Raw genomic sequence first — 14983 nt, 5'->3', positions numbered from 1 at the left:
ACCCTCCTCCTACTATTTGAAGATACTGGCTAGTGTATAACAGGTTGGATTTGGAGGCTGGCACGTATGCAAGTATATTACAGATCCCATCTCTGCTGGATCTTCAGCTTGTTACCTGTTAGTACAAAGTCTTTCACTTGACAGTTGTCACACACCATGGTAACAGTTTGGGAGAAGGATTCTGAAGATGGTGGGAGGAAGGCAACCTATGAATTCAGAAATGTAGATACATCATATTATCAAAATATATTTACAAAACTCTCCCCCAAAAATAAGTGCGATAAAAGCCCATATTGACACAGGGAGAAAGTGCAACTTTCAACAAGAGAATCTTTGGGCCGTCCAGGTGGCACAGTGGTTAGCACTGCTGCCTCAGAGCACCAGGGACCGGAGTTTAATTGCAACCTTGGGTGATTGTGCATTCTCCCCCCCCCCCCGCTGTGTCTGCGTGGGTTTCCTCTGGCTGCTCCGGTTTCCTCCCACAGTCCAAAAATGTGCCGGTTAGATGGATTGGTCATGCTAAATTGCCCCTTAATGTCTAAAAGGATAGGTGGGGTTATGGGGGATTGGGCCTAGGTGGCGTGCTCTTTCAGAGGTCTGGTGCAGACTCGATGGCTCAAATAGCCTCCTTCTGCATTGAAGGGATTCTCTGATCTATGACCTACAGACAGCTACCCAAGGCTGGAATTGACCTAGGGTCTCTGGCGCTATGATGCAGCAGTACTACCCACTGTGCCACCCATTAGATTAAGGCACATAAGACAAAACAAAATGGGATATTGTGGGCTGAGTTACTTGTTGCATTCTCAGTCGTACAACAGCTTGCAATTATGTATCCAACGTATTATAAACATTCCAAGATGTTTCACAGAAGCCACTATCAAAGGGGCAGCACGGTAGCATAGTGGATAGCACAATTGCTTCACAGCTCCAGGGACCCGGGTTCGATTCCGGCTTGGGTCACTGTCTGTGCGGAGTCTGCACGTTCTCCCCGTGTGTGCGTGGGTTTCCTCCGGGTGCTCCGGTTTCCTCCCACAGTCCAAAGATGTGCAGGTTAGGTGGATTGGCCATGATAAATTGCCCTTAGTGTCCAAAATTGCCCTTAGTGTTGGGTGGGGTTACTGGGTTATGGGGATAGGGTGGAGTGTTGACCTTGGGTAGGGTGCTCTTTCCAAGAGCCGGTGCAGAAGCGATGGGCCGAATGGCCTCCTTCTGCACTGTAAATTCTATGATTCTATAAACAGGTTTTGACAATGAGTCACATAACGAGATACAAGCATAGTGTCTCAAATCCAACTGTCCAAAAATAGAGCATTTGTAGAATGTGCCAGGCATCAACTTTTAATTGAGTATAATTTAAAAGAACCAACTTACCTGGAGGATTTGGCTAAGGGCTGCGCTGGCGTGGTGTCGGACTGGAGTAGTAATCGGTTCAGCACTTTTCTCGCCAATCTATTTCCCTGCTCTGAGCCACCCTTGACCCCACCTTTCCCAAGCCGGCCCATCTTGGCCGGAACCGGCCGCCCAGAAATCCAATGAGATGTGAAATCCCCCACGGCCTCGGTGATGCTAATTGTGCCAGTCCGATATTTAACAAGCCTGTTTTGCTCATTCTGTCTTTACTGGTATTGGCAGCACATCACAGATATCTACTTTAATTCCCTTTATCTGCCCTTTCCTGAATGCTTTTGTTGGTAAAATATTCACATGCCACTTTAAATGTCTGTAATTTAATCAGCTTCACTAATATGGGTCAGAGCTCTAAAACAAGAGGTCATAATCTTAGAATAAGAGGTAGCAAATTGAAAACAGAGTTGAGGAAAAACTATTTCTCCCAGAAGGTTGTGAATCTGTAGAATTCACTACCCAGAATGCGGTGGATGCAGCGACAGTGAGTAAATTTAAGGAGGAGTTAGACAGATTTTAAATTGGCAATGGGTTGAAGGGTTATGGAGAACGGGGAGGACGGTGGAGTTGAGGCCAGGATGGAATCAGCCACAATCACATTGAAGGTGTTTAGGCTGCGGAGGCTAAATTGCCTACTCCTGCACATAGGTCATGTGTTCTAGGAAGGAGATGGTCTGGCTGATTTTGCAATTCAGCTCTTGGTCTTTGACATTGTTGGGAGCAAATGAGGGACATATCGGCCATGATAGAATGGCAGAGCAGACTCGATAGGCCGAATGGCTTAATTCTGCTCCAATATCTTATGAACTTATGAAAGAGATTTTATTCACTGACCTCCAGGATCAGGGCCTGGCCTGGATTCAGCTCAAACACAGCAGGTCTGATTGCAAAAGGAGTTACGTCCAGAAAGCCAGCAGCTGCCACACTCTACGGAATAGAAAGAAAAGACATTAGTCAAATCAAGCAATAATTTCTTTTAATTTTTGTAAAGATTGGGCAGCACGGTGGCGCAGTGGGTTAGCCCTGCTGCCTCACGGCGCCGAGGTCCCAGGTTCGATTCCGGTTCTGGGTCACTGTCCATGTGGAGTTTGCACATTCTCCCCGTGCTTGCATGGGTTTCGCCCCCACAAACCAAAGATGTGCAGGCTAGGTGGATTGGCCACGCTGGATTGGCCACGCTAAATTCCCCCTAAATTGGAAAAAATTAATTGTAAACTCTAAATTTTTATTTAAAAAAAAAAATCTTTTGTAAAGGCTGTTGCCGACCATGAATTTCGCTCCAACAGGTCACAATCTGGATCCTGTGTCTCTGAGTCTGATCCAGAGCTGCGTATTTATTTAAATATGCGTTTGTATGATTCTCCTGGCAGATGGGGCTTAATGGCCGCACGTGGGAGATCTTGCCAGGCCACCGTTTAGTACTGGTTTCCAGAAACATGGAACAGTTGTAATGGCACCTGGCCATTAGAGACGTTCGGGTGGTCAGGGACAGGTCAGGGTGGCACCTGGCACTCCCTCTGGCAAGGGTGGCTCAGAGCATGGGTTCAATTCCTATACCAGCTGAGGTTCTTCTCAACCTTGCCCCTCGCAGGAGGTGTGGTAATCCTCAGGTTAAATCACCACCCGTCAGCTCTCCCCCCTCAAAGAGGAAAGCAGCCTATGGTCACCTGGGACTGTGGTGACTTTACTTTACTAGAGGCTGTGAGAAGGCACAAAAAGGGAGTCTGGGGACAGAGTCTACAAAATACCAAGTGTTTCAGTTACTTGCCTTTGCAAGGACTTTTTCCCTCAACAGGGCAGAGGTCCTACAGATTATTCATGAAACAAAGCCCAGCAGTGTGTGCCTAACTTCCTATGCCCCCATCCTGTGATTCCAAGCTCCTGGTTCACTGAGACCATACAGAATTCTCACCCTGAAATTTGTAGTCGGCCACATTTTCTTCGGCATCACGCAGAAACAGCCAGAGTTGTATCCATCGTTTCTGCACAGGAATTCTGTAATCTTCACTCCGCCCACCAAGCAGTAGCCACAGTCTAAAGTGCCAGGTACTGTGGGGCACAGGCAGGGAACAGCAATTTACTCTTTACATTCATTCACCGTATGACAAAATTCAAAACTCTTGGTAGCTTTTCAATATTTATCACTTTTTGTGTACATGATTAAAAAGGTGTTTTTTTGACTGCACTAAATCCTCGTTCCTCTTTCCCTTGTGTTCATACCATTTCTTAGAAACTTCCAAAAGTGTTCCAATTACATTTAACAATTCTGAAAATCTGCGACTGTTTTGTAGCTAGAATAGAGAATTTTTTTGAAATGAAGGAGGAACTTAACCCCAAGTGTTCAGCCATGGATTCCCTACAGTGCAGAAAGAGGCCATTCGGCCCATCGAGTCTGCACCGACCCTCCGAAAGAGCACCCTGCCTAGGTCCACTTCCACTCCCTATCCCCGCCTAACCTTAGGACACTAAGGGGCAATTCAGCATGGTCAATTCACCTAACCTGCACATCTTTGGACTGCGGGAGGAAACGGGAGCACCAGGAGGAAACCCACGCAGACATGGGGAGAACGTGCAGACTCCGCACAGACAGTGACCCAAGGCCAGAATTGTACCGGGGTCCCTGATGCTGTGGGGCAGCAGTGCTAACCACTATGCCACCGGGTCGCCCCATGGCTAGAATAGAGTAGGTGCAGTGCTGCAGGACAGATACAATGAATGCTATTTGTATAACACTGAGCAAAATCACCTTTATAGCAAGCTTATTTGACACGTAAATTTACCATGCAAAACATCAGTCTGTTCATGGTGTTCTGCTCCAGGGTTCAAGTGAGGTTTTCCAGCCAGTTACTAGGGAAGAGTAGCTGACTGTTTCCTGTTGCCATCCCAATGGATTTTAACTTCAGGGTACCTTCTGCTAGATGTACTCCAACCAAGGCTGAAAAGCCCCAATTACTCCTTATGATGAAGGTCAGCCACTCACATCGAGTGAATGGATGTATCCGTGCTGGACGTCAATCCAGTATTCAGAGGTGGCATTGTAGTGTCTGCTACTGGAGTGTGGATGAAAACCGACCCTGCTAATGCAGAGTCAGACTGAGCCTTGCCCAGAGACAGCATCCCTGCTGGATGTCAATGCCAACATTTGGACATCAAAGAACAAATAAAAGTACAGCACAGGAACAGGCCCTACGGCCCGCCAAGCCCTTGCCGACCATGCTGCCCGACTAAACTATAATCTTCTGCACTTACTGGGTCCGTATCCCTCTATTCGCAACCTATTCATGTGCCCTTTAAATGTCACTATCGTCCCTGCTTCCACCACCTCCTCCGGCAGCGAGTTCCAGGCACCCACTACCCTCTGTGTAAAAAAACTTGCCTCGTACATCTCCTCTAAACCTTGCCCCTCGTACCTTAAACCTATGCACCCTAGAATTGACCCCTCTACCCTGGGGAAAAGCCTCTGACTATCCATTCTGTCTATGCCCCTCATAATTATGTACACCTCTATCAGTCGTCCCTCAACCTCCGTCGTTCCAGTGAGAACAAACCGAGTTTTTTCAATCGCTCCTCATAGCTAATGACGTCCATATCAGGCAACATCCTGGTAAATCTCTTCTGCACCCTCTCCAAAGCCTTCACATCCTTCTGGTAGTGTGGCGACCAGAATTGAACACTATACTCCAAGTGTGGCCTAACTAAGGTTCTATCATGGGCAAGGTTTCAGGACCCTGCAGTTCGGGTCAAATAGGAGCCAGGGGTCCGCACTGTGTGGAGAAGTCACCCAATTGTGATTTACCCAGAATTGGCCAATTAAGGAGGGTAGGTTTTAGCTGCAGCTTTCTGGAGTGGGGCCTGAATCCTTCACTCTCCGAGGTAAGAATACCACCACAAACAAAAATGACAACAACCTGTATTTATACAGTATCTTTACCCTTCTAAAACACCCCAAGGAACTTCACAGGCAGGTTATCAAGTAAAATTTGACACCAGGCCATATAAGACTTTATTAGGGAAGATGGCCAAAAGTTTGGTCAGTTTTAAGGACCATTTCAAAGGATAAAAGAAAGGTAGACAAGCAGAGGGATTTAGAGAGAATTCCAGAGGTTAGGGCCTGCTGAAGCACAGCAATTGATGATGAAGCAATTAAAATCAGGGACGTTCAAGCCAGAAATAGAGGGGCACAGACATCATGCAGGGCTGTGGAGCTGGAGGAGAGACAAAGAAACACTTCTAAAAATGTGCCAGCAAATTTGGTACTGCTGAATTTACATGGAAGTTAGAACTCCCTCAGATATTCCACTGTGGAGCAGAGCTGAACAAAGCTGGGTGAGTCTCCACAGGGAAGGAGGGAGGATTGGACAGGGCATAATTCCAGTGACTGATCTCCTGCATCTCCTGACAGATAATTTATGACCATCACTAGTGCAGCTCAGCTCACAGGAAGTTCACCAGGCTGTTGCCTGGGGTGGAGTGTTGCAGCTATCAAGAGAAACTGGTTAGGCTGGGGTTGTTTCCCCTGGAGCAGAGAAGGCTGAGGGGGGACCTGATTGAGGTGTATAAAATTAGGAGTGACAGAAATAGGTTGGATAGGAAGATATCTTTCCTCTTAGTGGAGGGGTCAATAATCAGGGGGCGGGCAGCACGGTGGCGCAGTGGTTAGCATTGCTGCCTCACGGCGCCCAGGTCCTAGGTTCGATCCCGGCTCTGGTTCACTGTCCGTGTGGAGTTTGCACATTCTCCCCGTGTTTGCGTGGGTTTCGCCCCCACAACCCAAAGGTGTACAGGGTAGGTGGATTGAACACACTAAATTGTCTCTTAATTGGAAAAAATGAATTGTGTACTCTAAATTTATTTTTTAAATTTAATAAAAATAACCAGGGGGGCATAGATTTTGGTTAAGGGGCAGGAGATTTAGGGGGGGATGAGGAAAAACCTTTTAACCCAGAGGATGGTGGGAACCTGGAACTCATTGACTGAAAGGATGGTAGAGGAGGGAACCCTCACAACACTTAAGAAGTATTTAGTTGAGCACTTGAAATGCCATAGCAGTCAAGTCTACGGACCAAGTACTGGAAAATGGGATTGATGGCTGCGCAGATACAATGGGCTCTCTCCGCACTGTAAAGCTCTATGACTCATCTGGTAGCACAGGCTCAGTGGCTGTGAACTTGATCTGTCTTGACACTCCAGTGTAGCACAGAGGGATTGCTGTATTAGCAGTCTTCAGTTGAGGTGTTAGACCTCAGTCCAAGTGGACATTATTCAAATTACACAATTGCATAACACTGAGCATAGTAGTCCTAGTGAGTTGACCAGCATTCCTCTGTCAAACAATACACTTAGAAATACCAGTTCATCTCATTTGTACTTACGTGGTGGCATTAACAGGATACGTTGTCAACCTAATCTACAGAGTGGAAGACATCAGCCTTCAAAACAAATATAATTGTGCCAAAGAACGTTGAAGCATTTCACTATGCTTGGATCCTGGATGAAGCAACTTACTGGAAGAAGGATGGAGAGCAGTAAGCCTGTCCATGCTCTTGGTCATGATTGACATGGGAGAAGCAAGAAGGAGGAAGGGACAAAAGGCAGGATTGTTAAAACAACAACAAGCTGCCTTGCTTGTGAAGTGAAAGGGGGATTTCCACCAAGGTTATCCCACTTGTCTACTGCAACAACAACTTGGGCTGCTTTTTCAGAGATTTTATAGGAGATCTTCACCCACAAGATTCTTTCGTTTTTGTTGACAGTGAAGACACACACACACATACAGACACAACAACCCCCCCCTCCCCACCCCCCAGACGAAAGTCAATTACGCACAGGTTAATATAGGAGGAGGTCTCCTGGCTTCAATGGGGACTACAAGTGGATATGGCGTCTGTGTCTCCACAATTAGAAAATCCTTGTATTCAGCTGGAGAATCAGGAGCAAATCGGACGGTGTACTGGCAGCTCATCCCTGGAGCGACAATTCCTCCCTCTCCTGGAAATTTACCTGTTTGGTGAAACAGAGTGGGAAACATTGAAAGCAATAAAAAATGGTGCTCTGCCATAATTTATCATCACCAGGGACAAGCTAATCAGAGTGATACAGCAAGGGAAAGGAAGCTAATGGGCCCATCGTGTTCCTGCTGGCTGTCTGAAAGAGCTACCCGTTAGTACTACTCTCTGAATTCTTCTTCATAGTCCTTCAATCCTTTTCCCTCTTAGGAAATTGATTCAATTGCTTTCTGGAAGTTACAACAGCAGATTATAACTCTTTGTAAAATACTTTCCATATCTCCCACCTTGGTTTCTTTGCCAATTATTTCAATATGTGTTCCTTGGTCTCCAAGCTGCCTGTTTCTCCTTACTTACTCCATTTAATACTTGTCCTGAAGGCTTTGGTCTTCGTCGAGCAATTGATTACAACTATAATGAAAAACAGAAAGTGCTGGAAAGACTTGGCAGGTCTGGCAGCATCTGTGGAGAGAGAAACAGAGTTAACGGTTCGAGTCTGTGTGACTCTTCTTCAGACTCTTCTTTCGAGTCATGCGGACTCGAAACGTTAACTCTGTTTATCTCTCGCCGCAGACCCTGCCAGATCTGCTGAGCTTGTCCAGCGTTTTCTGTTTCTTTTTCACATTTCCAGCATTCGCAGTATTTGGCTTTTATTAAATTGATTACAGCTAAGTGGCTTGCTGGCAATGTTCACTCAAAGCTGCTCGGGACACACAGCGACACCTAAGTTCCCATGCAGGCTGAGAACATGCAGGCCCCTTTAACTTTATTACACAACCGCAAAAAGAATTTAAGAGTATTGCACATTTAAATGAATAGGCCACAGGCAACAAGAATAAATTAGAGTGGCGTTGCTTGCTAATCCAGTTCAGTCAAGCATATAGCATGTGCTGAAGTTACATACAGGCCGGTCTAGATGAGCTGGAAGCTTTCCTTTCCTGAAAAATGTCAATAAACTAAGTTCAGTAAAGCTTTTGACAAGGTCCCCGTATGGGAGACTCATCAAGAAGGCTGATGGAAACACACGGGTGGTGCCGAGTCCAGAGATAGCGATCTTTGGAGTGTCAGAAGACCCGGGAGTTCAGGGGGCAAAAGAGGCCGATGTCTTGGCCTTTGCCTCCCTAGTAGCCCGGAGACGGATTTTATCAATGTGGAGGGGCTCGAAGCCCCCGAGTGTAGAGATTTGGGTTAACGACATGGCTGGGTTTCTCAGCCTCGAGAAAATAAAGTTTGCCTTAAGAGGGTCTACGCTAGGGTTCTCTCGGAGGTGGCAGCCGTTCGTCGACTTTCTAAGCAGCAATCCGTGGGGGGGGGGGGGGGGGTGCTTCATTGGGATGGTGTGGGAAGACTGAGTCGCGTGGGGTAATGTCTATTTAATTGTTATTGTATATTCTCTTTTTGCACTATGTTAATGTTCACTCTAGTTTGTTTTGTTATTATTGTTACGACTGTTTTATTATGAAAAATTCTGCAACACCTTTTTAAAAAGAAGGCTTATGGAATCCAGGGCAATTTGGCAAATTACATTCAAAGGAAGTTGTTTTTGTGACTGGGAGCCTGTGTCTAGTGGTGTACGGCTGGGATCGGTGCTGGGTCCCTTGCTGTTTATAGTGTACATCAATGCCTGCCCTTAAGTGCAGGAAATGGGGTAAGTGCCGCAGAGGCCAAAATAAAACTGTTAGGTAGCGGGGTTGTTCTCGGCACTGCGGGTGGTGCGAAACACCCCACTATTCGCGCCCATATGGCTCTGTTTTCTTTTCATTACAACAATCCAATGGTTTTCTTTGTATTGATCCTGCATCCAGCCCACACCTTACTAAACGTACTCATTAAACAATTTCATCACAAGTTGGGGTTGCCATTTCGGCTGGCCAGGGTTGCGGGCGTTGGTGCCAATGCTGCTTCCGTTTGCCCCTGGGGAGGTTTTCTGGGAGTCCGTTGGGAGTGGTCACACTGAAAATATCGAAGCAGCTTCGGCAGCATTTAAGTTGGGGGCTGGGTCGAAGTTGATGCCGATTCGGGGGAACCATGGGTTTGAGCGTGGGAGGATGGATGCGGGATATCAGGGATGGGAGGAGCGAGGGGTGATGGAAATAAAGGATCAATTCCTAGAAGGGCGGTTTGCGAGTCTGGAGGAGTTGGGGGTGAAGTTTGGGGTGCCGTGAGGGGAGAGTTTTAGGTACATGCAGGTACGGGAATTTGAGAAAAAGGTCTGTCTGACCTTTCCGGTGGCACCGCCCTCCCCTATGCTGGAGAAGATGTTGTCAGTGATGGGTTGGAGAAGGGGGGGGGGGGTTCATCTCGGCGATTTATGGGAGGATTTTGGAGGATTGGGCATCTCTAGAAGGGCATCTCTGGAGGGGGTTACGGTCAAGTGGGAAGAGGAGCTGGAGGAGGGACTGTGGTATGAGGTGCTGCGGAGGGTGAATGCCTCAAAGAACAAAGGAAAAAGAAAAGGACAGCACTGGAACAGGCCCTTCGGCCTTCCAAACCTGTGCCGATCATGATGCCCTAACTTTAAAAAAAAACGTTCTGCCCTTACTCGGTCCGTATCCCTCTATTTCCTACCTATCCATGTACCCATCCAGATGCCTCTTAAATGTTGCTAACGTGCCTGCTTCCACCACATCCTCTGGCAGCGCGTTCCAGGCACCCACCACTCTCTGCGTGAAAAACGTATCCCGCACATCTCCCTTAAACTTTCCCCTTCTCACCTTGAATCTGTGCCCCCTTGTAATTGACATTTCCACCCTTGGAAAAAGCCTCTGACTGTCCACCCTGTCTATGCTCTCATAATTTTGTAGACCTCTATCTGGTCTCCCCTCAACCTCTGTGCCCATGACTATTGAGTCTCCTACTACTATCATTCGCTTGGACTTAGCCCAACCCTGCTCTACAGCAGAAACAGTTGTGGTGCCACAGGCCTGACTGCTGCTGGTTTCTTCCCCTGAGAGGCTATCCCCCCAACAGTATCCAAAACGGTATTCCTGTTTGAGAGAGGAATAGCCACAGGAGGCTCCTGCCTTACCTGCCTGCCTCTCATGGTGGTCACCCATCTACCTGTCTGAACATGTGATGTGACCACCTCCCTGAATCAAGGGGAGGACGAGGCATCCATGGCTGACAAGGGAAGTCAGGGACATCATAAAAGAAAAAGAAAAAGCATACAAGATGGCACAAATTAGTGGGAAGCCAGAGGATTGGGAAGCCTTTAAAAGTGAGCAGAGGACAACTAATAAAGCAATAAGGGAGGAGAAGATGAAATATTGAGTGTAAGCTAGCTAGTAATATAAAAAGATAGCAAGAGTTTTTTTCAATATATAAAAGATAAGAGAGAGGGCAGAATAGACATTGGCCCACTGGAAAATGAGGCTGGAGCAGTAGTCAGAGGGAACAAAGAAATGGCAGAGGAACTGGCAGCACGGTAGCAATGTGGATAGCACAATTGCTTCACAGCTCCAGGGTCCCAGGTTCGATTCCGGCTTGGGTCACTGTCTGTGCGGAGTCTGCACATCCTCCCCGTGTGTGCGTGGGTTTCTTCCGGGTGCTCCGGTTTCCTCCCACAGTCCAAAGATGTGTGGGTTAGGTGGATTGGCCATGCTAAATTGCCCTTAGTGTCCAAAATTGCCCTTAGTGTTGGGTGGGGTTACTGGGTTATGGGGATACGGTGGAGGTGTTGACCTTGGGTAGGGTGCTCTTTCCAGGAGCCGGTGCAGACTCGATGGGCCGAATGGCCTCCTTCTGCACTGTAAATTCTATGATTCTATGAACTGAATAGTTATTTTGCATCAGTTTTCATGGCAGAAGTCCAAGATGTGCAGGTTAGGTGGATCAGTCATGCTAAATTGCCCTTAGTGTCCAAAAAGGTTAGGTGGGGTTACTGGGTCACGGAGATAGGGTGGAAGTGTGGGCTTAAGTAGGGTGCTCTTTCCAAGGGCCAGACTCGATGGGCCGAATGGCATCCTTCTGCACTGTAAGTTCTATGATTCTAAATTCTCCCTCAGTGTACCCGAATAGGCGACTAGAGGATTTTGACAGTAACTTCATTGCAGTGTTAATGTAAATGTTAATCACAGTGCTACTTGTGACACTAATAAAGATTATAATTATTATCATCTGCCGTAAAGAAGTTTACAGAGTATAGAGTCTACCTGGTCTCGGGTTCGATGCCTAGCCTGCACTGAGTAAGTTGATCTCAGGTAGGGGTCCAACCCGCCTCTGAGCGAGGAAGTGGAAAAATCAACCGCTTCAGCTGCCAGGTATGAGAGTCTCGGATTCAATTTGATCTAATCTTAAGCACTAAGGTATCCATATTGCCAGAGATCTGATCAAAGTGCAAACTGTGCCCATCACGATCTACGAATGGCCACCCCAGTCATACAGTCTCAAATATTCTTCCTTCAAATCAGATTAGCACTTGTACGTGGAACTTGGTTACCTGTAGTCAGGTTCTAAAGCAACCAGGGTGAGTGTAAAAGTATCTCTGACAGCTATCCCATGCCTGGAAGATGCCCCGGCGTCTATCGTTATTATGTTTATAGTAAATAGCACCCTTTGAGGCTTGTAAACAACAAGTCTCAGCCTATTAGCAGAGAAATATTTAGCATCTGATATGTCCTGTGCATTGTGTTCTTATTTCATATTCTTTACATTCCTGCACATCTTGAAGTATGATGATCAGAACGTACAACTAAGCATTCTTTCCACATGACAGTACTTGTTTTACAGAGGTTAAGCACAGGAACACATTTAACCATTCTTTTTCCTTCACTGAGGCATCAGAGGCCTCTGTAAAACAGAATGTGCTATAATGCATAGAGCAGCCTTTCCTCTGTCAGCAGGGCTTGTTGTAATATGTACAGCTGTTATACCTCTGTAAAACAAAGCTTATTAGAACATAAGAACTAGGAGCAGGAATAGGCCATCTGGCCCCTCGAGCCAGATCATGGCTGATCTTTTTGTAGACTCAACTCCACTTATCCGCCCGCTCACCATAACCCTTTATTCCTTTACTGTTCAAAAATCTATCTATCTTTGTCTCAAAAACAGTTAACGAGGTAGCCTCGACTGCTTCACTGGGCAGGGAATTCACAGATTCATGACCCTTTGGGTGAAGAAGTTCCTCCTCAACTCAGTCCTAAATCTGCTCCCCCTTATTTTGAGGCTTGCCCCTTAGTTCTAGTTACACCTGCCAGTGGAAACAACCTCCTTGTTTCTATCTTACCTATTCCCTTCATAATTTTATACGTTTCTATCAAATCCCCCTTCATGGTTCTAAATTCCAATGGGTATAGTCCCAGTCTACTTAGTCTCTCCTCATAAGCCAATCCTCTGAAAATGAGAGCAAGAACAAAATATGACACATGCTGGAAATCTTTAATATTAACAGAAAATGCTACAAAAACTCAGCAGGTGTGGTAACATTAGTGGAGAGCGAAACAGAGTTAAAAGTAAAGTCGCTGACCTTTCAGCAGAACTGAGAAGGTGTTAACAAGTGCAAGGTCGGGGAATAAGGAGGCAGAGGAAAAAACAAAAGTGATAGGATGGGGTAGAGGAGGGCAGGAGTGATTAAATGACACAAGTGATGGTAAAAAAATTGAGAGAAGGCGCTTTTTTAAATAAAAAAGACAGGATTAATCACATATTGAGAACAAAGACACCCAGTGGATGAATATGTAAAGTCTGACATGTTTACAATGGCATTTTCATATTAAATACGGACACAAGCATTTACAATGGAAAAGTTGACATGAAAAAGCTGATATTAACTTTTTTTTTTAATGTAATTTTATTCCAAACTAGGGGCTTTTCACAGTAACTTCATTGCAGTGTTAATGTAAGCCTACTTGTGACACCAATAAAGATTATGATGATTAATGGAAAGGCTGCATTTATTGTTCGCTATCCCTAGTTGAAGTCACATGAGATGGGATACACTTGCTTTCAATGTCACACTTGCTTCCTGTAACAGTTTCCTGTCACACTTTGCTATGAACATTAAACAACATTTCTAGCCAGCACATATGGGGGGCACGGTAGTACAGTGGTTAGCAGTGTTGCTTCACAGCTCCAGGGTCACAGGTTCAATTCCAGCTTGGGTCACTTTTGTAAGGGCCCCGAAGAATCCAGCATGAGTTTTAAGGATACAAAATAATAACGTTTATTTACTATAACAATATATACATAACAGTAGCAGTAACTTCCCTTGCTACCTTCTCCTTCCTCCTGGTTCCTGGACTGGCCAGCTTATTTATAGTAGGAGTTTCTCCGCCCCCCTCATTGGGGAAGTTCATACTCCCATAGGATTGTGGGATAGTCATTAGTCCCCAGCCAATCGTCAGTAGGCAGGTTATAACATCCCTCCCCCCCAAAGTCCAAGGAATCCACCGTAGGCCCTGGCGAAGGAAGGCGTCGAACTCGTTTGGCCGCAGGCCGGATGCCATTTGCACGCGGTACTGGATCAGGCGGCGTATAACGAGACGGAGACCGGCGCTTCCGTGATGAACGGCGCGGTTGTACATCCACGGCCTGTGGACCCGAGGATTCCCCCTCTGATTCATCCTGTGTCTCCATCTCGGAGTCAGAGTCTGCTGCCTCCGTCATGTCAGCGTCTCTATCCCCATTCGGTCCCGTCACGACCTGCGCAGGCTTCGAGTGAGGCACCAGTGGAAGATTTGGAGGACTACCTTCCCTTGTTTCTGGTCTTTGCCGCTGTTGAACTGAGCTCCGGGGGCGGGGAATCTTTTGCGGGGATGATCTTCTGGACCAGGCGTGGTCTACATGTTTTCGCTGGAGACGACCCTGGGCTTGCACTTGGTACGATATAGGGCCCGTTTGGCGAAAGATTACACCAGGAACCCATTGGGCACCACCAGCAAAATTCCGCACGAATACTGGGTCACCGGACCCAAACTGCCGAATCGGACGATGCCGTTCTTGTGTGCGGCGTACTTTTGCGCCAATGTCCGGGAAGACCATACTAAGGCGGGTGCGAAGTCTCCGGCCCATTAGGAGTTCTGCGGGAGCTACCCCAGTCACCACATGGGGGGTGGTCCTGTACGTAAACAAAAACCAAGCCAGTCTCGTGTCCATCGATCCGGAAGACTGCTTCTTTAGGCCTCTTTTGAATGTTTGCACTGCACGCTCTGCCAACCCATTTGAAGCCGGGTGGTAAGGGGCAGTGCGGATATGGCGGATGCCGTTCATCTTTGTAAACCTAGCAAACTCCTCACTCGCGGATGGAGTGCCATTATCCGTGACCAGCACCTCGGGGAGGCCATGCGTGCTAAATGATAAACGCATTTTTTCAATTGTTGCGCAGGACGTTGTCCCCTGCATCTTATGCACCTCCAGCCATTTGGACTGGGCGTCAATTAGTAGAAGGAACATGGATCCCTGAAAAGGGCCTGCGAAATCTGCATGTAAGCGTGCCCAAGGCCGCCCTGGCCACTCCCAGTGATGTAGGGGCGCAGCCGGCGGAAGCTTCTGATGCTCCTGGCAAATGGAGCAGGTTTGGGCCACCTTCTCAATGTCGGTGTCGAGGCCTGGCCACCAGACATAACTCCGGGCCA

The 14983-nt window shown here is 47.0% G+C and overlaps 1 protein-coding gene across 5 annotated transcripts in view; it reads right to left on the bottom strand.

Moving 5' to 3' along the window:
- dlec1 (DLEC1 cilia and flagella associated protein) overlaps positions 1-14983 on the bottom strand; it is a 259108-nt gene that overhangs the window by 170859 nt on the left and 73266 nt on the right. For 4 of the 5 annotated variants that reach the window (XM_072508068.1, XM_072508072.1, XM_072508070.1 and 1 more), the window contains 4 exons: positions 7234-7407; positions 3320-3456; positions 2242-2334; positions 116-206 (listed from right to left, as the gene is read on the bottom strand). In XM_072508068.1, coding sequence (XP_072364169.1) covers positions 116-206; positions 2242-2334; positions 3320-3456; positions 7234-7407 — 495 coding nt within the window. The remainder of the gene's footprint in view (positions 1-115; positions 207-2241; positions 2335-3319; positions 3457-7233; positions 7408-14983) is intronic. The other variant, XM_072508073.1, reaches the window with a different exon arrangement.

Source organism: Scyliorhinus torazame, chromosome 6 (assembly GCF_047496885.1).
Source record: "Scyliorhinus torazame isolate Kashiwa2021f chromosome 6, sScyTor2.1, whole genome shotgun sequence".
In the NCBI taxonomy this organism is placed as follows: domain Eukaryota; kingdom Metazoa; phylum Chordata; class Chondrichthyes; order Carcharhiniformes; family Scyliorhinidae; genus Scyliorhinus; species Scyliorhinus torazame.
This window is presented reverse-complemented; position numbering and strand designations above follow the sequence as displayed.